This window comes from Chaetodon auriga, chromosome 2, assembly GCF_051107435.1.
Source record: "Chaetodon auriga isolate fChaAug3 chromosome 2, fChaAug3.hap1, whole genome shotgun sequence".
In the NCBI taxonomy this organism is placed as follows: domain Eukaryota; kingdom Metazoa; phylum Chordata; class Actinopteri; order Chaetodontiformes; family Chaetodontidae; genus Chaetodon; species Chaetodon auriga.
This window is the reverse complement of record NC_135075.1, coordinates 17,291,605-17,315,072: the sequence shown is the minus strand read 5'-3', so window position 1 is coordinate 17,315,072 and position 23,468 is coordinate 17,291,605. Positions and strand designations below refer to the sequence as shown.

The following is a 23,468-nucleotide window of genomic DNA, read 5'->3' as shown; positions in this document are numbered from 1 at the left end:
AATGTCTCAAAGAATCAATAAATGTATTTGAGCAAACGAAGCGTTTCCCCTCCAGGATCATGTGCCTCCTCAGTTCATAACATGTAAAATTTTTAACATTACAACATGTACAAGATATTTTTTAAGGTATTCCTAGAATATTTTTATAAAATACACCAGAACAGGCTGCTCAACAATCAGAACAGTACAAGATCTAACAAAAAAATATATCTTTTTTTAAGCGAGAAAGAGATGAGTCAGGTCAACACAGCTTGTGTGAACACAGAACCTTTTTGGGCTGTCGATCAAACCTGATCACTCTTGGAGGCGAAACGCTTTGGTTACTCTGGTCTTTTTATTATTTTCTGAGGAAACATTGAAGACAGACGTGAAACGGACCTGTTTAAATGTGTGTAATACAACACTCAAACCATTCATCCTCCAGCCCAGCAGCTGAGATAAGCTGTGCTGTGTGATGGAGGTCTGTGCCCAGACGAGAGAAATGTTAACTGTGTGAACACCATTCAAAGTAGATTGCCTTTTTGTTGAGGACATGTACAGCTGTCTGTAGCTCAACAACCTGCCCAGGATATATCACTTACTATCCAAGTGGACATAATCATGTTTCCCATTTTTGCTTAAACCAGAAATTAAATCGTGACTTTATTCAACAAATTGTTTTTGCAGCTGAATATTAACTTCTTTTGAGCATGTACTTAGTGTCTGCCAGTGTGTAAACAATTTTAATAATTTGATGTACAGAGAGCATGGTCCTTGTTAGCTCTAGAGATTTACAGCAAACTGTAAATATATGCCTTAAATAGTAGCGGTCTTGTCTTGTGTTCGTATGTCTGTCTTGTTTTATGGTTACTGAATAATTGTATGAAAAGAGGAGCCTCACAAATAAAGCAGAGCTTTTATTGTTTCTACTCTACTTGGCGTCACTAATGTTAAGTCTGGAGGGTTTTAACTTAACTCAAGCACTCAATAATTCATTTTGTTGTAACGGAAGGCAGGTAGATGGACAAAGCCTGTACACAGCGTCATGAAACTTGCCCGACAGTTTGTCATTTGAGGGTTGGATTTCTGTCTGACTACCAAACGTACCTGAAATATGATCATCTGAAATTTCCAGTTCCCCAGCGGAGTTTTCACTACAAACAGTTCACTGTGCTACAAACAGAGGCTGAGATGGGTTGTGGCAGGGCTGCACATTTAAATGAAAACAGATTTGAGACACAAAACATTGTAGATAAGGCAACTGAAATCTTGCAATTATGGCAGTTATGCACCTTGTGAATTAGTCCTGGGAATTGCAAGAGAACAAGTATTGAACCAAAATATATGTTTGTTTGTTTTTTTAATCTTAAGTCAACACCTAATGGTATTTTTGGTATTTAATAGCGTTGTTTTTTGCATGAAAGCTCAAAAAGTGCAGCATACACTACCTGCTTAGCACCAAACAGCAGACAAACACAGTTAGCAACAAGCTAAAAGTCAAGTAATTAGCAGCCAAAGAGCCAGATATTCCCCTCAGGAGTTGGTGGAGACCACAACCAGAGCTAAAATAGAGTGAATTTTGGACTTACATTCACCAGGTGGCCAGAAACACAACTGCAAATGAATGATAATGTCGCTCTGTAACTTCCTGGACGCGCAAATAAGGAAGCGTTTGCTAACAAGTTCACCATATCATTTTTAGAATTTTTCAGTGTTGTGTTCTGCTGCTCCGAAGTGAATAAAAAAAGCATTATCACACTGACATCGCTAACTAATGTTTAGCTTGGCCAAAACCCAAGTTTAGCGTTAGCATCCTAATATTTGCATATTAGTAATTAACACAAACTACAGCTGAGGCTGATGGTAATATTAGTTGTCCGTAAGATCCCAACTCCAAACTGGGGACTTTTTATATACACATAGCTGGTGATAACCCCGGGTGTGATGTAGATAAGATTAACTTTATTGATGCCACAGTGTTATTTAAGAGTTACAGTACCAGTACAATAAAGGTTGATGATCATAAAAACTAGAAGACGGAAGTCAGTGAAATATAAAGACCAGAATTAAGTTATTAATCAACCATAGGATTAAGGTGTGGCGCACTCGTAGTAAATAAGTAATAGGTCTATAAACATTAAAATTCAGAGGTCATAGAGATAGATATGAAAAGAAAAGTATGAAATAGCATGAGAATAATTCATAAAAAGAGCTGTAGATGTGAATGATAAAGCAGTGCTTTCATTGAACTGTATTACTTTAATAAGATGCCATATGGTACAAATCACATTGTTTTCTTCAATTATTCAAACCAGATGACTGTTTGCGTACAAAACTTCCTTTTGGTATTGTTTTTAAATGATTTATAACCCAAAGCTGCAAATTCCCAATTGGCAGATAACTGAAGCCTGTGTACAGCCACTAACATAACAGAGACGGCTCAGCTGATTTGGTTTAGTTGTTAGCAACTGAGCTAATCTCAATGACACAAGCAGCTCCTGTCTCAGTGGAAAAATACAGCAGGGAAGTAGTATACCTTGGATCTTTATCAGAGCCAAACGGTTTTTCAACTTGCGCGGTATGGCGTGCAGACCAATCCGACAATAATTAGGTCATAGAGGGGCCAAAGGAAACCACAGCTACTTTGTTTCTCACTCTGGCTCTGCTCATGACCTGTTGTTTGTGTAGAGAGCCGGCAGTACACCCAGCTGAGAGGAATACTGATCAATTCGCTGGAAGCAACTCTTGGGGGAGGGGGCTTTGCGATGGAGGGGTAAGTACCTCACCATGTTTTTGTTTTACACTGGGCTGCACTGTGCATCGCTCTATTTCCAAAATGTGCTCTCATAAGTGCAGCTTGCTGATAAATACTTGCCAGTGAAAACTTTCCACTCCTGATAATCCTGCCAGCTTAAGTTCAACAAATAAATAAATAAAGCTTATAAACAGGACCAAATAATCAGCTGAGTAGTTTTGTCTCTGTGCATAACCCAGAGCTACAGAGGTTTGGCAGCCCTTATCCTATAAATGTGAGGAAGGTTGAAGGACATTTCAGATCAGATTTCACTGCAGTTGTAAATAACTACAACTCTTCTTGACATGTCAAGAGAATTCCTCAAAGGAAACAGCCTTGAGACACCCGGTAAAGATAACAGCCTGGTGAAGAAAACTCAGCTGTTGGACCGGGGCCAGTGGGCGAACAAGTTGGAGTTCTTGCTGGCTGTGGCAGGAACCCTGGTTGGACTGGGAAACCTCTGGAGGTTCCCCTATTTGTGCTACAAAAATGGTGGAGGTAAGCAGGATTCCCATAAAGATCATCCATGCTGTATGCCCTCACACCTACTCTTCCGAACAAGGTCCAGCAACTGCACCAACTCAAAGTGTAATGTCAATAAATGTGTGCAAATAACATTGACTCAAACATTGAGTCATTTAAATGATAAGTAAGTTGCTCAGGTTTAGCACAAAGCTGCTGTTTGTTATTAAATATACTTTTTTTTTTCCTTTGTGTGTGTGTGTGTGTGTGATGAAATTCAACTCGGTGGACAAAGGGGATCATTGTTTTTGCCTACTTTGGAAGCTAGTCATTAACATAAAAAAACTGTGCAAATTATGCTGCTTCGTAATTCAAGCTGAGTCTCGTTAAACTCTGTGGTCATGTTACATGAGTATTTGATCATTTCAAGGCTTTAATCTGCGACTACATGCGTTAGATTTTTGGACCAGCCCTTCAGAAGTAAAATCTGTGTATTCTGTGAATACTGTGAGACTCCATGTGGGCCAAATAAGGTATCCAGATGTTGCCATGCTAAAACAAAACAAATAGCGCTTCAAGAAAAAAAATCATCTTGTAAAGTCTTGTATTGTTTTCTCTAAACCGAGCTGAATTTAATTCTCAGTGCATAAAAATCAGCAGATTTGACATGCTTGTCACTCATTGCCTTCCTCTCAGGTGCGTTTTTGGTTCCGTACGTCTTGTTTCTTCTTTCCTGTGGTATCCCAATGTTCCTCCTGGAGACAGCCATGGGACAGTTCACATCTCAAGGGTGCATCACCTGCTGGAGGCACTTCTGCCCCTTGTTTGAAGGTCAGTGTGTTGAACAGAACTGTATTATGTAACAGTGTATTATATATGCAAAAAGATATTCCGTAAAGGAATGCGTCACCCTTTCAGAGCGTGATATAACTCATATTTTTCTATAATGTGGGGTTTCTTTTATTTGTTTGGAAGTTTTGTGAGCAGTTGGTATGGGGACTGGATGCCGTCGATCCAGTGCGACAATGTGTATAGTGTGAGAACACAGCCGTTAACAGGGCAGTATACCGTGCTGAGACACAAGAGCTACTGGTGAGCAGCAGCATTCCCTTCAAACATGTTATGTTTTGAAGGATAGTGCTGTCCTCAATCCAATTTTTTTTTCAACATCAAGAAGTGCAGTAAGAAGAGGAAAACCACAATAGCTTGTCTGTTGTGCAACACTTTGTGACTTCTCTATTCTGTCTGTGGACAAAAAACTTTAAAAACAGGTCACAAATATATAATTACATTCTTTTTTAAAGGCTGTAGCTTTGAGAAAACATTACTCAAACAGGATGATTAAGCTACACAGTTACTCACTTTAAAGTGCTTTTTTTAACTTGTGCAATTGGAACATGTAGAGACATGACCTCAAACCATAATTAAGAATCCATCACGACTACTACTACTCACTATGCTGACATTTACTTGCCCTCGAGGTTGCTATATAGAAAAAGAATATCTTCCACAGACTTAAGTTTAAGTTGAGTTTTCTGTTCTTGAATCCCAAATCCAGCTGTGCTCTTTCACTGGCTGCGCTCGATGCCGGGATGGCGAGTGCATTCCCAATCCAATCACTGTCAGGTTAGCAAACATTTTAGCACGCCTCTTCTAAAAACATAAAGCTTCAAAAAGGCTGCTCTTGGGTGTCTTGAATTCGATGTAGGCTGCCAACTCATCCTGAGGCTGTAAAATTTCATCGAGTCCTCCATGTCAAGTAAATTCCCACCTGCTGATCACAGATGGGGTCTCTTCTCTGGTCATGGGCCTGGGGCATATTGTATGGGCCTTTCACATTTCCAGCCAGATACATTACCAATACCAATACAACCGGAGAGGAGGGTCAAAACTTGAAACTAAGGGTCATAGTTTGGAAGTGCAAACATACATTTAATATAGTGCAGGAAAAAAATGGCTTCATTTAATACAGTTAGGCCATGCAGATAAGTGCTTCAGTTGCATAAAAACACTTTCTAAACTGGACGTTGGGACTTCTTGAGAGGTCAAGATTGAGATTTGATTGCTGAAATTACTCATCTGGCACATCAAAAATCACTTCACCCTGTTCTGCATGTTGCTTCAGGATTTTCAGGTTGGGATGTAAGAACATTGTGAGCTTATGCAGGAGATGCATTTCAAATTCGTCACAATTTTGAGGCACTCCTCCTTCAGTAATGACAGTGTCAAACTGTCAGTGGATGGTTGCAGGTGATGTCTGAGGTGCTCAAACCATCAATAGTCAGGTGAATGGTCAGGATGCCTCCAAAGCCTTGGTAGCATCCTTAAATTGTGCCAGAAATCCAACATTGTCACTCAGTGAGTTCCAGTGTGTCTCCATGGATGCTCTCACTGTTTTCAATTCTGCAGGTTTGTTTGCTAGCAGTAAATTACAAGCAACTTGATAATAGCTGATAATGGCACATACTTCTTTGCCAAAGACATTATCTTCAGCAGCACTGTGTTCAGCACGTGTGCTACTACGAAGCAGCTCGTGACAGTGTGGAGGGCTGCAAATATGTTTGCACCCCTGCCATTCACAATTTGGACAAGAAGTCATCAAGATTGTGTTTATGTAGTGCTTGCATGATGACTGTTATATGATGTTTTGAACAATGTCTTGTCCCATTCAGATGTGCAAAGCACTCAATCAGATCCTGCTAGTTGTTGATGTGATGCAAAGCTGCTGAGTGTCCACATAGCCAGCTCAGGTGCCAGTCTCAATCAAACGGTCAAACTGCTGTCAATGCATTTCATTCTCATAGTCTCTGATCACAGCAAATTTCTCCCAAACGTCCAGCTTGGCCTTTGATGATGTATCATCCACAATTTTTGTCTCACCACTGGGTGTTTTTGCCTCTATGTCATCTATTTTGATGTATTAGCTAGCAGCTAGACTACAGAGCTGTCTGATGTTCCAATTTTCATTTATAATTTCTCCAGAAAAAAACAATACAAAACATGTTTTTGTTCTCACCGCTGCCTGCCTGCATTTAGTTCATTTTTACCTGTGCCCATACACGTTATTTTAGATAACTATATTTTTTCCCCTTATACAAACTTTTTTGTGGGTTACCTGTCGGGCACTCACAGTGACCATGTTTAGCACCATAACGGAACATGTAATCCAGTGCAACAATGTGGCTCAATGATGTGCTTTTAATACTTTTTGGAAAGCAGTGGAAGTCTAAAGCACAGATGAATAAAACATCAAACAACAGCTAGCAGGATGAATTCATTGTTGGTTTTGCTCTGTTCAGGAAATTTGCTGACAACAAGAAAAATACAGACCCAGACTGTGAAGAGCAGAAATTCAACCCAAACACAGTACGGCCAACACACAGGAACCGCTCATATAACAGGAAACCAGGGCAGCAGTGTACCATGCTGAGTTAGTTTGAAATCCAGACGGATTTACTCTGTCAGTGCAGGCACTTGACCCAAAGCCACTGAAAGACTCGGATCGAAGCGGCCCAAACACTGTGTAAGAAATTAGCTCTTCAACCTGTGGTAGGTGAATTGATCTTTAGGCGACAGACTGGAGATAGTCTGCAGGACTGCAACAGGCGGACGGAGTCTGGATGCAGGACACCAGAGAGCAGAGCAGGTCAGGAACAGGCAGGGTTAAAACCAGGAGATCATCTTAAAGGATGGATAGTAGACTCTGAGTCTTGGATGAACAGAGTAGTTCAGTGTTGGCTGCTGGTTTGGTTTTGAGAGGAACCCAGGGAAGGAAGGCACTCATTGTGGGGCAGCTGTCTCTTCTGATGTCCTTTGGTTCTAGTTAAGCCCTATTAGTTCCTATATTGAGATGGGAGACAAGAGAGAGAGAAAGAAGAGAGTAGAAGAAGGGGGTTTGGGGGGAAGGGGTGCAGAAAACGAGTCGAAGGAGAAATGAATGAATCAGGAGCGCTTAAATACCTTGGTGCGGAATCAGGGTGTGTTTGAGGCGTGGTCTTGTTCCTGAACTTAGGTATTAAACTTATTTATTTAATGAGTGAGGAGACACAGGTGTGCAGCTCAGGTGATGAGAGGAGGGCGTGGCTAGGGAGAGCAGGTGGCAGGCAAGGTATGGAGGGATGTGACACAGAACTATCATTTAATACACAGAAAACAGAAAACAAACCCATCTGGATGACTGGAGACAGACCGGTGGAATTTGCCTCCGTGACACAGCTGTTTCTTTTTCTTGAATGGTTTTTCTTTGCCTACATCAACAAGAGCTCATAATTAAACATGCCACCATTCAATCAAGCTTGGCAGGTGCGCTGGCTGGCAGAGTGGGAAGAAACTCCACACCTACAATCTGTGTTAAAAGCTAACCGATCCAGTTTTATACATGCTGTAGTAACATTTTGCCCGTCATTTTCAATAATCTGCACTGACTGCACTTTGTCTGTCTCCTCAGGGATTGGTTACGCTACCCAGATTGTGATTGCATATGCTGCCGTGTCATACATCGTCATCCAGGCATGGGCCTTCTTCTACCTGTTCTCGTCCTTCAGCGCCGAGGTTCCATGGGCCAGCTGCAGGAACTCCTGGAACACAGGTACACATGGAGACAGATACAGGGATTTACAATGTGCATGACAAATGTCTGTCTATGTGTTGCTCTTCAAATTCTCTTACCTATCTTCATAACAGCAGTCATGGAGAGGTCCATGAGCTTGGACTTGAATGGCTACTGAGAAATTCAAAAGAAACTTGTTTGCATTCTTTGAATTATAAATCTGGTTTCTCAACAGCGATGTAGCTCACAAAAAGTTTAAAAAAAAAAACAGGAGATAACTAAACCTTGTGGGTAGCAGTGTTTTCACTGCAGTCAGCATTTTGGGAACAGACAGAGGTGGAGGGTTATTAACATCCCAAATTAGTGCTAGAATTACTGCCACACCACTGTATGCCTCCTCCAGTCAAGTGGCAGTTTACATCCATGTCTAGCTATACTCATAATATGTGTAGTGAAGACTTTGAAGGAATTTCTAAACGTTATGTATATTTTTTGCCGACATGGAATTTCTGATTACATTGACATATATATGACTATATATAGTCCAGTGACTAATTTCCAGTGAGAGACATGTGATTTTTTGCCGTCCAGACTTAAATAGTAAGTCAATCTTGGTACAATCTGGAACAAACAAAAATGGCCCTTGAGACAATTTTTACAGAGGAGTCCAGAGGACTGATAGAGAACTTCGTCACATGGTGCAACAACAATCACCTGAAGCTCAACATCAGCACAGCCAATGAGCCTGTGGTGGACTATCTGCTGTATTTCTATTAGTGTGTAAGTTCACTGAAAGAAACAAAAAACCAGAGTCAAATTCCTTGTATGTGTTCAGATGTTTGACTAATGAACCTGATTCCCATAGAGTGGAGCCATGACAGCAGACAATGCTTCAGCTATGGATGTTGCTGCAAACTGTAAAACACGGATGCTTCACACACATCTTCAACCCGACAGCACAGAAGATCTATGCAATCACCACAGTTTCAAGGTGGACGCCCAAGATTAGAGTCACCAATTCAGCATCTGACCAAATGTGAAATGTGGTCGCAGTCTCCTTCAGGTCATCCTTGAGTCCAAGTGAATGTTTGTGCTAAATTTGAGGAAACTCCCTTAAGGCGTTCCTCAGATATTGCATTTACAAGACTGGGACGCATATATGGACAGATGAACAACCTGCAAACATAATGTCTTTTGGCCACGGCTGTCACTGGCGTGGAGGCATGATAAAGTGGTTGAGAATTATTTTGCATTTGATGAGTATATAGAAATGTATCTGTTCAAATATGCATCTACACTTAAAATATCTCCTCTTGTTTTTTCCTCAGAGTTTTGTGTTGAATTTGATAAAAAAAATGTGTCTTCCAATTGGACATCAACTGAGAATTCAACAACGCCTGCAACAGAATTCTGGGAGTAAGTGTAATTCAGTGCATAGCTGATCAGTTGATTTTAGGAGGCTAAACACTAAGGTGCATCAGAACCCTGCTGTTTTTGTGCGTTTGTCTTCGGGTCACATATTACAAACACAGGTTCATGGAGAGGTCAGTCAAAAAACACATGAACATATTTCTGGGTCAAAGGTGAGCCGCTTTTCCATGTTGGAGTCTCCATTGTTTGCATATGTAAAGAAATTCCTCTAGCGCTACTGTCAGTCCAAATGTCAACACATTTACTGAAACTAGAACTCTTTAGGATGGCATTCTCTCGGTTGGTCCACCACTTTATTCCAAACTAAAATATCTCAGCAGCTACTTGATGGATTGACACCAAATTTTGTGCTGACATTTCACATTAGCAAATAAATCTTAATACTTTTGCTAATCCTGATTTATCCTCTGGTGCCACCATCACTTTCAAATTTGAGGCTCTGCAAGAAATGTCATCATAACTATTCGACAGATGCCATAAAATTTCATACAGACATTGATGTCCCCGCGAGGATGAATTATAAAAGCTTTGGTGATCCCCTTTTTCTCTTCTAGGACCAACAACAGTCCAAATTCTTTTTTGTCTAATACTTTGCTTTATGACTAAATACTTGTGACACTAAAGACATTCTCATCAGTTTCAGCTGTACTTTGTGTTCATTGCTAATTGGAAATTGTAAGCATGCCAATACCCAAATTTGCACTGAGAGCATGGTAAACATTACACTTGGTGATGCTTCATATCACCATGTTACTGTATGTTAGCATGCTGATGTTTGCATTAGTCCTACATTACAGTACAACATCACAAAGCCACTGCAATGGCTGTAATGTAATTTCGTTGTCTTGTACAAATTTCCAAAGATCCAAACTTATATACAACTTATAAACTTACATATTCACAATATATTCTCTGTGGTGCATCCATTATACCTTTTCACCAGAACTGTAATTCTACAAAGTATTTGGCCATTACATGCAAATGCATTTGGCAGCAAAGACAAAAACAAGAAGTGAAAGAACATTTCTCAATAGGTAACAATTGCCGTTTTGACTTCAAGAACATTTTGCTGCTGAGTTGACCATTTCCTGGGACAACCCGCAGCTCTGTGGCAGGATTTTCTTTTCTCACACTATTTGGCCAGTCAACTAAAGTTGACATAAGCCAGAGTGAAAAATTATACAAAAAGAACCCTGCTGTTTTCGTGTGTTTGTCTTTGGGTCACATATTACGAACACTGGCTCATGGAGAGGTCGGTGAAAGGAATACATGAACATATTTTGGGGCCACAGATGAGCTGCTTTTCCATGTTGGAGTCTCCAGTTTTTGTGCATGTAAAGAAATTCCTCTAGAGCTACTGTCAGTCCAAATGTCAACACATTTACTGAAACTGGAACTCTTTAGGATGGCAATCTCTGGGTTGGTCCACCACTTTAGTCCAAATCAAAATATCTCAGCAGCTACTTGATGGATTGACACCAAATTTTGTGCTGACATTTCAGATTAGCAAATAAATCTTAATGCCTTTGCTAATCCCGACGCATCCTCTGGTGCCACCATCACTTTCAAATTTTTCGCTCTGGCTTCTTTATTTTTACACGCTGACATTTTCAGCTCAGCATGTGACATGGAAGAAAGACAGATGACTCTTTTTTAGCTGCTCCTTTTTTTAGCTGGCCAGCAAGTGTAGAGTATCACAATCTGTTTCTTGAACAGTATCACTTCACTAAAGTCAACTTTAGTTAGCTGGCCAAATATTGTGGGAAAAGGAAATCCTGCGGGTTGTCCCAGTGGTATATACTGATAAAAGGTCAACTCAACAATTTCTCTCTCTATTTGGCTGATATGTATCCAGGACATCACTACTGTTAAGTTCTGTAATTGGTGCTTAGTTTTGAGTTGTATTACTCATTTTCACATGAAATTGAAAAACAAAACAAAGCATGGCCCTTTTTTCAACACGAATATCGTGCAATGTAGTAATAACATCATATGATCAGTCAGTTTTAACCATTTTTATGATATTGTTTCTAATCATATGATCATTAGGAGTAGTTTTGAACAAACTTCCTAGTGTTTGTACTGACCCTGTTTTGAAAATATGACGTGTTTCTTCTCAGGAGACGAGTACTTGGTATAACTCAAGGGATCGAGGAGATTGGAAGCCTGAGGTGGGAGTTGGCCTTGTGTCTCTTACTGGCGTGGATCCTGTGCTACTTCTGTGTTTGGAAAGGAGTGAGATCCACTGGAAAGGTACAAGTCTTTCTTCAGAGGATGAGACTAGATCGTGTGTATGTGTGTAATTTTCTTCTATTATAGCACCTGGGGAGGAATTATATTAAAACAAGGCTGGTAATTGTTTATTGTGTCATGCAGTACACCTGCATGGAAGCATCAGCATTTCTCATTTATGCTGTTTTTCCCTACATTTGTTCCCAGTCTGTATGTTGCTGAAAGGTAGAAGTTTGATGAGGTGTCGTGCTGCTGTTCCTAAACATCTCTTACTTTTTCTATGAACAGTGAATATCAGATTCAGATAAGCTCTCTGAACTGCACAAATGCATTGTAAATCACTCGTGTCAACCTGATGAATGCCTCCTGTTCATGTGGGCAAATTTCTTTTCCAAAATGTCACACAAAACTAAAATAACCACTCAGAGCTTTGAGTCCTGCTGTCGTAACTCAGCAGACAGAAACAAAACACTTAAGCAGAGTAAAAGTCGTGCTAGGGGACAGGAAACAATTAGAAAACATTAACACAGCTGCAAACAAGAGCATTAAGTCCCACTGTCATAAATCAGTAGCCAAAAACAAAACACATTTAGCATATCAGAAGTCATGTTAGGGGACGTGAAACAGTAAGAAAGTATCAACACAGCTGCCCAAGACGTGTCATCAGAGCACAGTACAGTGACAGAAATCACAAGCGAATGGTTCGATATCAAGTTAGATGCTGTAAAAAACGTCTTCTTATAGCAAAATGAGCCATGACATGATGAGAGGTGGTTAAGGGATAGGAGAGTCACAAAGATGGATGAGAGAATATTGTACAGTAGGTGACATTAGCAGGCATTTAGACCAGAAACAGTCCTGTGTTAAGACAGTGCAGGGGGCTGCACTGGTTGGGCTGTGTTGGACTCCTGAGACAATCCAGAAAGTCCTGCTGGAGTAACAGATGAATGCTTTTAAAGGCCTAACAGATACCAAAACACTGCACAACAGTTATGATCACAGACAGGATTTAACAACTATGGAAAGTTACCACCGGTAACATGTAAGAGGAAATTCTGAGCACCAGGAATGTAAAAAGTTGGTGACACGCCCTAGTCTGCCTCTGATTGACTAGTACACGTTGACTTCATTGTTTTGATTGACATGAGTTTGGAGTTAGGGTAAGAATATCAGGGTAAGCCAATCAGAAGCAGAGTAGGGCGGGTCATGCCTTCGCAAACCAGTTTGTCTGTTGCTCCCAGTTCCTGAGAAAGCAAGGGTTTTGAACAAGTTTTGAGAGTTAACAATGCTCAAAACACGTTCATTAGTTGCAAATGTATACGCTCAGTTCAGTGTTCACCAAAAATATGAGCATGTCCAATGAATGCTTTTTTTTAGCAGAGTCACCCAAAACACTGCCGACTAGCATGCAAATAAATAAATTCATCTTCCACCAAAAAGTTTCACCAGTCTCTGTCAAACTGTAGGGGCACTAAGCTGCAAATCAGGCTTAAATGGGCTCACGCAAACTGGTCAAGCATTTGTGAAAAAGAGCAGCTTTGTGCAGACTCCATGTTATCTTCACTGATCTTAAGCGTAACCTCCTGACAAACACTACCAGCATGAAATGGTTGAATAAAGAAACATATCAAATGCAGATGCTTCCATACATGGCACGAGGACTGTAAAGACAAAGTCTATACGTCAGTAAACATGGAGCCACTCCAAGGAGTTCGTGTGATTTGGTATCCTGTTTTGAACAGACAGTGCTATGGTGTGTTTAGTCTTTAGTGTTCAGGTAGTAACATGTTACACTTTGTATTTATTTATAGAGCAGAAAGCTGACTTTGTCTTGTGTTGACAGGTAGTTTACTTTACAGCCACTTTCCCCTACGTGATGCTGGTGGTTCTGCTGGCTCGTGGACTCACTTTACCAGGAGCTATGGACGGCTTAGCTTTCTACCTGTATCCTGACCCGACAAGGTTGGTGGACCCTCAAGTAAGTAATAAAGTCAAACATTCAACACAAACACCAAGACAAGCTGCCCGCTCAATAGCCTCCCACCAGAGGCCACCCTGCTGTAAAACACTTCAATTTGACACTATTGTGCAGCAATCTCCATTCTTACAGTAGTTTAAATGGTGAAAGTTCATTAATATTTATGTTTTGGCATCTGCTTAGGTTTGGATGGATGCAGGCGCCCAGGTTCTTTTCTCTTTTGGGATTTGTCAGGGGAGTTTGACAGCTCTGGGCAGTTACAATCAGTATAACAATGATTGTTACAAGTAAGTGCTCTCTGCTCTCTGCTCTTTGTCTTTTTGTTCTTTGAATGCATCACGAAAACAAACCTAGATTGGCCTGAGATTCTACCATTTCATTCTTCTCTTGTTTTCTCAAACATACTATTATGACTTCATTAGCAACTAAGGATTATTTTCATTATTATTTCCTCAATTGAGTTGTGTTGGAGGGTTTTTTTTTACCTGTGTTCTGGCCAGAAATGTCTAAATGTGTCCATTTTTTGCTATTTTATAGTGTTCTGAGAGTTCACAATTATCATTATCTCTGTAATGCTTTCTTGTTTATTCCCATTGTAAAGTTCTCACACAATTCCATTCATTTTGAGAAAGATTGTGAGAAAGACACTCGCTTGCACAGCTTTCTGAGATTTGACTATATTTACTTTTTCATGGGTAAACTCCTGGGAACGTTCCTAGAACCATAACACTTATACTTTAAAGACGTTCTTTAAAAGATGCAAAACTGAAGTGGAACCATTCGGAAATGTTAACTTGAACTTAAAGGCTCATTACACTATTGCAAGTGAAGCGCAGTAAAAAAATGGACATGCTCAAATAAAGTACTGGTATGTGAATACTGTAGACTACGTAAATACAGCACTTCAATGAACATGATTCGTTGACAGGTTATAGCCTAAGGGAAATTTAAAGTACTCACTGTGGAGGATGATTACTGTCAACGTGACAAATTTCACAAAACTAACGAAGAGTCATTTTTCTTTTGTTAAATACCTTTTGTTTGTTTCCTCAGGGACACATTTGTTCTGTGTTTGGTGAATGGCGGGTCAAGCTTTGTGGCAGGTTTTGCAATCTTTTCAGTTTTGGGTTTTATGTCGTACGAACAAGGACTGCCAATATCTGAAGTGGCTGCTTCTGGTAAGACCACCATATTTAACTGTGACTGGACAAAAATGTGCATTAGTGTTGTTCTACTTTGTCCAGCGATTTTGAATTAGAAACTTCCAGTGTGATAATATACTGCAGGATTTATCACTCATTTCATTTATTTAATTTAATGTTTGGGTTCATAAGGACAACGCACATTAATCAACATTTCTGTACATGTGCCAGTGTTAGCCAGCTGTGGTGCTCTGTCATTTTGAAACCAGTGAAGTTTGATTCTTCAGAGCTGCTGAACAATCAACTCTGATCTTGAAGTGCAGATTTCACCACAAATGTTTGTTGTCATTAATTAATCTTAATTGAGACAAACCTCCTGGGTTATCCATTTCTCAGCTAAAACACTGCTCATACACTAATAACCAAAATTAGTAGCTTGGACAACCTTGAATCCTATTCAAGACAATGAAATGCCTTTCAACAGACCATCACTTAAGTTTATAGCTGTGCATCTCTTTGATTGGGCAAAGCACAAAGTTTGCAGCAATTAATGGGCCACAGTTCTTTTCTGCAGCAATTGGTTGTACCTCAAAGAATTTAGGATACTCTGAAAGCAAAGGACAATAAGACAAATATTTACCCTTGAAAGCCATTTAAACTGTATTATTAAAAAAAAAATCCACTTCTCAAACGCAGGGCCAGGTTTGGCATTTATCGCCTACCCTCGTGCAGTGGCCATGATGCCTTTACCTCAGTTATGGGCTGTATGCTTCTTCATCATGGTCATCTTGCTGGGTGCAGATACGCAGGTGAGATAAAAACATCCCATTGAGGAGTTTTTGTTAATCCTCAGTTTAGTTTTGCTACTTAACATTAGTTTATTGCAGACATTAGCTTTGGTGTTCCTCATGAGAGCTTTTCAGTTTACTCGCTGGTCTGTGTCTGTGGCAGTTTGTGAGTCTGGAGTGCCTGATGACCTCCGTGACAGACATGTTCCCCACTGTGTTTCGAAGAGCTTATCGCCGAGAGCTGCTGCTGCTTTGTCTCTGCTCTGTTTGCTTCTTCCTCGGCCTCCTTCTGGTCACAGAGGTGAAACTCCAGTGGGTCCCACCCACAGCTTCTCATGTTTGTGTTCTGTTCACAATTTATAAAAAAAAAAAAAAAAAAAGAGAGAGCCTGTGCTGTCCAAAAACAAGCTAATACTGATTACTGTGCTAGCCTTAGAGATTACTTAGAGTCTGTTCTGGACCTGTACCATGCTGAAAAATTTAATCTAGACAAGAGTGTGTTGTTTTTGTGTTTGATGTGCATTAACAATCAACCCTCTGTCTTCCTGCAGGGAGGCTTGTATTTCCTGCAACTTTTTGACCATTATGTTTGCAGTGGAAACAATCTTCTCCTTCTCTCAGTGTGTCAGTCGATAGCAATCGGTTGGATATATGGTGAGTTATTAAAGCTATCCTGCACTCATCAGCAATATACTTGATATGGCTTTTATTTTTATGCATTTTGAAAATAATCAACAAAGTCTTAAAAGGTCAAAAAAAACCAAAAACCCAGTGGTTTGTCATGTTTTTGGGCTGAAATGAAGTCAAACCTAACCAGTGATGGGCAGCAGGCTTTGTGAGGCACAGATCAAAGGCGCTGACTCGTTGATTACTGGGAGGACATAAGATGAACCGTTCGCTCATGCAAGCTCTTCCCAGGAAATCTGAGTATATGCTCAACTGGGGCTGTCAGAGACATTTTTTGGCATGTCGTCAAGGTCAATATCCCTAGTATATATCTGATTATATTAAGAATAATATGTCACAGTTGATTTACTAGATATTGCTCTGTTTCAAATTCAGATTTTTTTCCCTTTTATAAGCTTTTATAAGCTTGATGGACATTTGAGCTTCTCTGAATGTGAATGAATACAAAGGATCTCACAGAGCGCTATACATACCGCTTTCACACTGCCTCCTTGTCAGGAGGAATTTCAGTCGTGCCTCAGAGGGATTTGTGGTTAGAGTTAGAAAACCATTTGACATGGCAAAGTGCTCGTAATTGCAACGCTTTTAACCACAAAAGTTCACACACTTAAACCCGTTTCTTCCTGTTTACTTTTTGGCCTGCATATTTCCTTTTTGTATCCCAGTGTGAGAATAGTGTCATTTTTTATGTCACAAGAAAAAGAAAGAAATTTGAAGAGCGCTTCAGATGTGCAGAAGAGAAGCCTTATTCAATAATAAGGGATATTAAAACACTTTGAATGATTCATAATGTACAGCTACAGTATACTTTGCCATCAGTACTCAGAAATTGTCCAAACTTTGATGCTGTGTGCCGTAACATCATAAAACAACTTTACAGATTATGAGTCTTTGTATGAGCAGTACAACTCTATATCTTTCTTGTGTGCAGAGAGAACCGCTCTATAAACTGTACAGTTGACTCACTGATGTCATTTCCTTCACAACTTTTTGATTATGATGCTCAAATCTGTGATACAAGCAAAATAGAAGACACAAGCTAAAGTGTTCTGTTTTTGGGTGATTGTGCAGAGCTCCTTTTAGTTTCTACAGATTTTTAGTTCAGACTGCCAATTCACTTTCCCCTTCATCACCAGGTGCAGATCGTCTCTATGACAACATTGAAGACATGATAGGTTATCGCCCATGGCCAATAATGAAGTTTTGCTGGCTTTACATTACCCCTACTGTGTGTATGGTGAGTGGAATAGAGTTGCTTTTATTTTGCTGTATATTTGCTTGTGCTCACACTTCTATCCTCCAGTTGAAGTAGGAGGTGAGGACTGAGGAAGAGATGAGAGTGAATGAAGTGAGGATTTTAAAAATGTGACCTGAAATGAGAATTTCATGTGGAAAAACATCTGGGAGGTCTCAATTTAAAGGACCGGGACACTAAGGGTGAAAACAGAGGTGTATTTAGCACTGTGTTGATCTCGGTAAGATGGTACCTACAAAGTGATTTAATATACAAGAGCAAACACAACTGGTCCTTACAGTTATATACAAAATGAGAAGGAAACAAGGGATGAAAGAAAATAAGTCTGCAGATTAGGAAATGAACAAAGGTCCTATCAGCATACTGAGTTAGTCACTCGCCAGTTTTGCTTTCAGTCCAAATGGGAACAATGAAACTGAGAGTTTTGCATTTCAAATCAGCAATGTTTAAAGGGGCAGCAGTCCAAAGCAGAAATGTCAACATGTTCTCGTCAACAAATAATATCACTGCATCATAATCTGTAGGTCCATCATATTTAGGCTTTGAATCTAAAAAGTAACTAAAGCTGTCAGATAAATGTAGTGGAGTAAAAAAGTGCAGTATTTACCTCCAAAGTGTCATGGAGTAGAAGTATAAAGCAGCAGAAATGAAATACTCAAATAAAGTACAAATTGTAGTTAAGTACAGTACGTGAGTATCTACCATTTGTTGCTTCGTCGAGCATGTTTGGAAAAAGTCTTAATATACCCAGAATTCATGGTAAATAGTCTGAATTAAGCAAGATAGTTGTGTGTCAGACAGTTTTGTGCAAGAGATTACATTTATCTGAAGTCTGGCTCCGGGGCACTGTGTGAGGCCATCAATCAGAACATACATAAATTACATACATAAATTATTTTTGCCTAAAGGAATTGTCTTGTTGAAACAGGAAAGCACCTTCCTCAACCTGTATCTGAATTGTTAGAATGATACTAAAGAGTCATGTTGTGCACACAAAAGACACAATCAATGTGTCAGAGATGGTGAAAGGGATATCAAACACCTGATTTTCTTTTCTTTTTTTCTCCTGCCAGGGTACCTTCATCTTTTCAGTGGTGAAGTACAAGCCTCTCAAGTTCAACAAAACCTACATCTACCCGACCTGGGCTTATGCTTTGGGCTGGTTCCTTGGCCTGTTATGTGTTCTCTTGGTTCCTCTGTGGATAATCTTTAAAGTGACTCAGATGAAAGGGACAGTGCGGCAGGTCAGTGAAGAAAAAAGAAACGTGAAAACATCATCTTAACTATCATTTGAGTTGTATTTCTAAGCCAAAATGCCAATAATTGACAAACAATAATAAACTGAATGTCTTTAGGTATTTGGCTGTTGGTCATTTAAACGCACAGTTCATTTACAATTTCTGTCAATTTGAGCTCTCTGAATTTATAAGAGCCATTCTTCACAGTTTTAAGAAATGACCCTGATTCCAATAAAAGTGGTAAAACGTAAATCAAAACAGAATTCAGGCACTTGCAAATGATCTGTGTTCACCTGCAACAGTTTAACAAAGTGTTCCTGAGTCCATGTGATAATACCCTTTATCTAATCATGTGTTCACAAAGTGGTGAACCTCGCTCCACCCTCGCTTGTGAACGACTGAGCCTTTCCAGGATGACCCCCTTCATACCCATGAAACTATTACCTGTTACCAATGAGCCTGTTTACCTGTGGAATGATCCAAACAGGTGTTTTTGGATCATTCCACATCTCTCCCAGTCTTTAGCTGCTCCTGTCCAAACTTGAAATGTGTTGCTGCATCAAATTCAGAATAAGCAGATATTTACAAAACTCAATGAAGCTGATGAGGTAAAACATTAAATATATATTGTCTTTGTACTGTTTTCAATTGAGTATGTGTCTAAAAGCATTAAGAAATGATCCCGTTCAGTTTCTTTTTGTTTTACACAATGTCCCAACTACTTTGGAATCAGGGTTGTTGTATGAAAGCTTTTTATGTCTATCTATCGTGATGTAAGGGCTGGGAACAATTTTTGACCGTTTGCACTTTCAACTTAATGCGTCATGTCCAGTAGTTTCATTTTGTCATCATTTTGGTAATAATTTACAATCCAACTTAATGGAGTCATTTATTGTTTTATAGTTTTAATCCTTACTTAACATAATTACTCAGACTTAAGATTGTGGTAGCCTCTGTACTCTGACCTGAAGGAGTCTCTCACAGCTGTAATGATGGAATACATCCAAGCAAATTCACCCTACTAATCTTAATAAGCGCCTGGGTTAGGATTTAACACTGCTCTGCACAGTGCAGACAAGGCTGTTCAGAAATGAGAACTAGTTACATACTGCGACAATTACAGGTACTGCTGCACAACAAGCATCAGAGTCCAGTAATGTGCTTCAAGTTTTAAAAGCTTTCAAAAGGAGCAGCAATACATTAATGAGGCCCTCTAGCCACACATTATGGTCAAGGACATGCAGCTGCACATGCCACCGTGCTTCAGAGAAACACTCAGCTTGACACTAATGATGTCCAAAAATTAGGTGAGAAGAAAGGCACTTCCATGGAGGTTCTGTTCATGTGTGTGTGTCTGAGTGCTACCTACAGGCTCATGTTTTTCCCACCATTTTATTTGACCATTAAATCTGTCTGACAGTTGCTGATTATTTTTTGCCATTGATTGATTAGTCAACTAATTGTTTCAACTATATTAAAACAACATTGAACTCAAACTGGAGAGAATATGCTTTTTGACAGCATTAATTCAGACAATGCCATATTTTGTTATAAGCACAGACATAATATCTTAAACCTCAGCCTTCTCATTCATTAAATTTCATTAAGGGGCCTGGCAAAAACAGTTTAACCTGATTCAACTTTTGGCAAAAAGTCAATGCAACATCATTCAGCAATGCACTGACCACTCAAATACATGCATGTGCACATTCCTTGTAGATTAGTCTAAACCTCAATATGCTGGTGTGGCAGAAACAGGCCTGAACAGCCAAAAATCATGGAGATCAGATAGCATCTTTCTGCAAACATACAATGTTAATGAAAAAGTCAGGGAATCATCTGTGATTACAGCTCATCCTGAGGGGCACAACAATAGCCCCATCCAATAGTTGTAGACACAATCACTGAAAACCCATAAATGTGAACTTCATGGTGGCGCCAGAAGAAAAGTCAAGGGATTAAGTACAAGACTGCAATATTCTACACTCACTGCACCTCCCCATTTCTTTAACTATGGCTACATTCATTTCCAACGTAAATTATCTATAATGTAAATAAATGCGTTACGAATGAATTGTGATGCTAATTGTTGTATCGCCGCCCTGTTCCTACAGAACCTCAGGCAGCTGTGCCGCCCTGAAAACACCACGCACAACACAGCGAAGCAACCCGAGCAATGTCCTTTGAACCCAGACGACGCTCTCTCCCCTGCTGCCAATGAGTACAAGGCGAGTGGTGGAACTGAGATGGAGATGCAAATGTGAGAAACTGCACATTTTTGATACTGCTTTAAATATAATGTTATTATTCTAAACTTTTAAACAGGTTTTTACAAGCTAAGCATTTCTAAGAAATCACGTTGAGCAATAAGATGATAAGAGTGAAGACTTCCATTTCTGCTGGGTTTCCATATCAGGTCTGCAACCTGCACAATAAGCAGAGAGTCTTGTGCCTCTGTAAAATGTCTCTGCTGCAGACCTACATTTTAGACATACAGTATTGACGAGACAACGGTTGAGACCTTCTCAAACCTTTAATGTTTTGTTTCCATGCTTCAGTATGCCACCTCCATAGAGGATCAGGAGATGCCAATCTTGATTATCACTGCCCACTAAGATTCACTGTCAGCACAGATTTCCAGTGCACTGTTTCAATCCTGATCACAACAAAACGTTCTGATTTTCAAGCCTCTGTCTGACTTCTCCTCCACAGCAACAGCTGCTGGAGCACATGGGAATTGTAGTACTGGGCTGTAACTAACTGGTTAAGAAACTAAGCAAATTAAATGTTCATTAAATGTTTAAAGATTAGGACACTGTATAAAACATAAATACAATAGAATGAGATAACTTTCATGGCACATATTCAGTTGAAAACAGTACAAGGACAAAATATTGAATGTTTTATCTTATCAGCCTCATTGATCTTTGTAATTTATTTGATGCCAGCAGCATGTTTCAAACAAGCTGGGACAGGAGCAACTAAAGGCTAGAAAAGATGTGGAATGCTTCAAAAACACCTGTTTTGAACATTTCACAGGCAAACAGGTTGATTGGTAACAGTTGATAGTGATAACGATTGCGTAGTCACTTCTGACTTGTAGGCCCCAGCGTAGCTGTTTCATTAACATAAACACGTGAAGAGATCCATGACAGCTGTAGGAAAACTGATGTTGAATTCTTGGCAACGTCAAAGATGCACTGACAAGAGAGTGAAGATGATGAAATAAAGCTGCGGAAGTCTCAATATTCTCAGACATAACATGTGTCGTGTCAATGTAAGAATGAAGTCTAAAATGCTGTAACCACATTGCGCCTGAAGTACCAATCAATGTTACAACTGCCATCGCTTCTGGCATCCTGACCAGATCCAGCTACTCAAATAAATTCAAGTTCATATTATGTCACTGAGTTACTATTTTTGATAGTCTAGTCTAGTCTTACTGTAGCTGTAGTTACTCACTTACTTATTTTAGCATATTTAATGCTGTTCCCACTACAAGAAATCACAAAAGTGCACTTTTTTCAGTTACGTACTTTTATTTTACATTTATGCAATGTAAAGCAATTGTGTTTCTCCAAATATATCCATGCTATCAGTGAATTTTGTTTCATATTGTGTTGATTTTGAATTGATTTCACATTGTATTTATACACTCCATATTTAAAATCAAACTGTTTCTATTGTGTGTTATCCTGGGTTGGGCATTACTTTGATGAGACACAGCTAAAAGCACTAAATAAATATAAATGCTCCTCCACAGAGTTGAGGAGGAACCCTCAAACATCAACTGTCTCCTCTGTCTCCTGAACCCACACAGAGCTTATTCAAATATGACATTTCTCTATTGCAGACCGACAGGAAAGAAATTTTGAGGTACATATACTTTGCTGTAGTATTTCCATTCTATACTACTTTATACTGCTAGTCTACTACACATCAGAGGATGAAATACTGTACTGTTTACTTCGCTACATTTATTTAACAGCTAGTAGAGTATTTTTTACAGTGTGGTACGACTACTTTCACTTTGGTAAATGATCTGAATACTTCTTCCAAAACTGGTGATTGAGTATATTGAAGAGATTTGGCTGGAACGAGTGAATGCTCTTGTGTGAAAGCTGAAAAGGCCACATTAACAACCAACTATAGTAGCAGCTATAGTAAGCTGCTTGAAGTGTCAGTCTGCACTCAAAGGAAAGACCAGAGATTCTGAGGGAGCCCCTGCTGTGATCTTAAAATACTGTGCTGCACAGAAATAATCCTTGAGGAGCAGAAAAGGTTGATAGGCAGAACAGTGCTTTTGCATGAGGGCAACTGCATTAGATGAAGAGCTAATATACAATAAGTAAGTACCCTTGTAGAGAACTCTATGCTTGGACTTTGACTAGTATGTAAATGAAAGCATGAACAAAATGAGTTATATTTAACATAGAGCCGCTCACTCCTATCTGAAAAATAGCTTGTCATTATAGATCATAGCTGTATGCAGGATTGTTATTATTTCTAATAATAATATATTTAACACATGCCATTCTGTCACAAATTCCATCAGTCACTGAAGATCTTACAAATGCCTGACAAAAGGCTCATATTGTTAACTGTGTTAAATGAGTTTTTCCTCGGGAATAGCATTACACTGGCAATGTGTCACTTCCCCTGAATGCCCCTGCTGGTGATAACCTGCAAAATACATTCAAGGTACCACTTCATTTATATATACTGTACGTAAACCCATGCTTCAGTAGCCCATATTGGTACAGTACTGGTACTAGTACGAGTACCGCTCACTTTTTTCATAAAATACTGAACTTAAAGGCACAATTGAAACCGGATGTTTGTGGAACTGTAATATTGCCTTGGCGATATCAACCTTTATTTAGACAAATAATCTCATTGAGACACACAGACTCATTCTGAAGAGGGACCTGAT

General features: G+C 39.5%; 1 protein-coding gene across 1 annotated transcript; it reads left to right on the top strand.

The window, feature by feature from the left end:
- The first annotated feature begins 2,499 nt into the window (after positions 1–2,499).
- LOC143338468 (sodium- and chloride-dependent GABA transporter 2-like) lies at positions 2,500–21,936 on the top strand. Its single transcript, XM_076758891.1, has 15 exons — positions 2,500–2,752; positions 3,087–3,271; positions 3,932–4,066; positions 7,683–7,823; positions 9,113–9,200; positions 11,336–11,468; positions 13,291–13,425; positions 13,609–13,712; positions 14,479–14,603; positions 15,264–15,376; positions 15,519–15,656; positions 15,907–16,009; positions 17,179–17,279; positions 18,371–18,541; positions 20,650–21,936. Exons 1-15 carry the CDS (start codon positions 2,745–2,747, stop codon positions 20,797–20,799), a joined length of 1,830 nt encoding a protein of 609 aa, XP_076615006.1. The 5' UTR covers positions 2,500–2,744; the 3' UTR covers positions 20,800–21,936.
- The last annotated feature ends 1,532 nt before the right edge of the window (positions 21,937–23,468 follow it).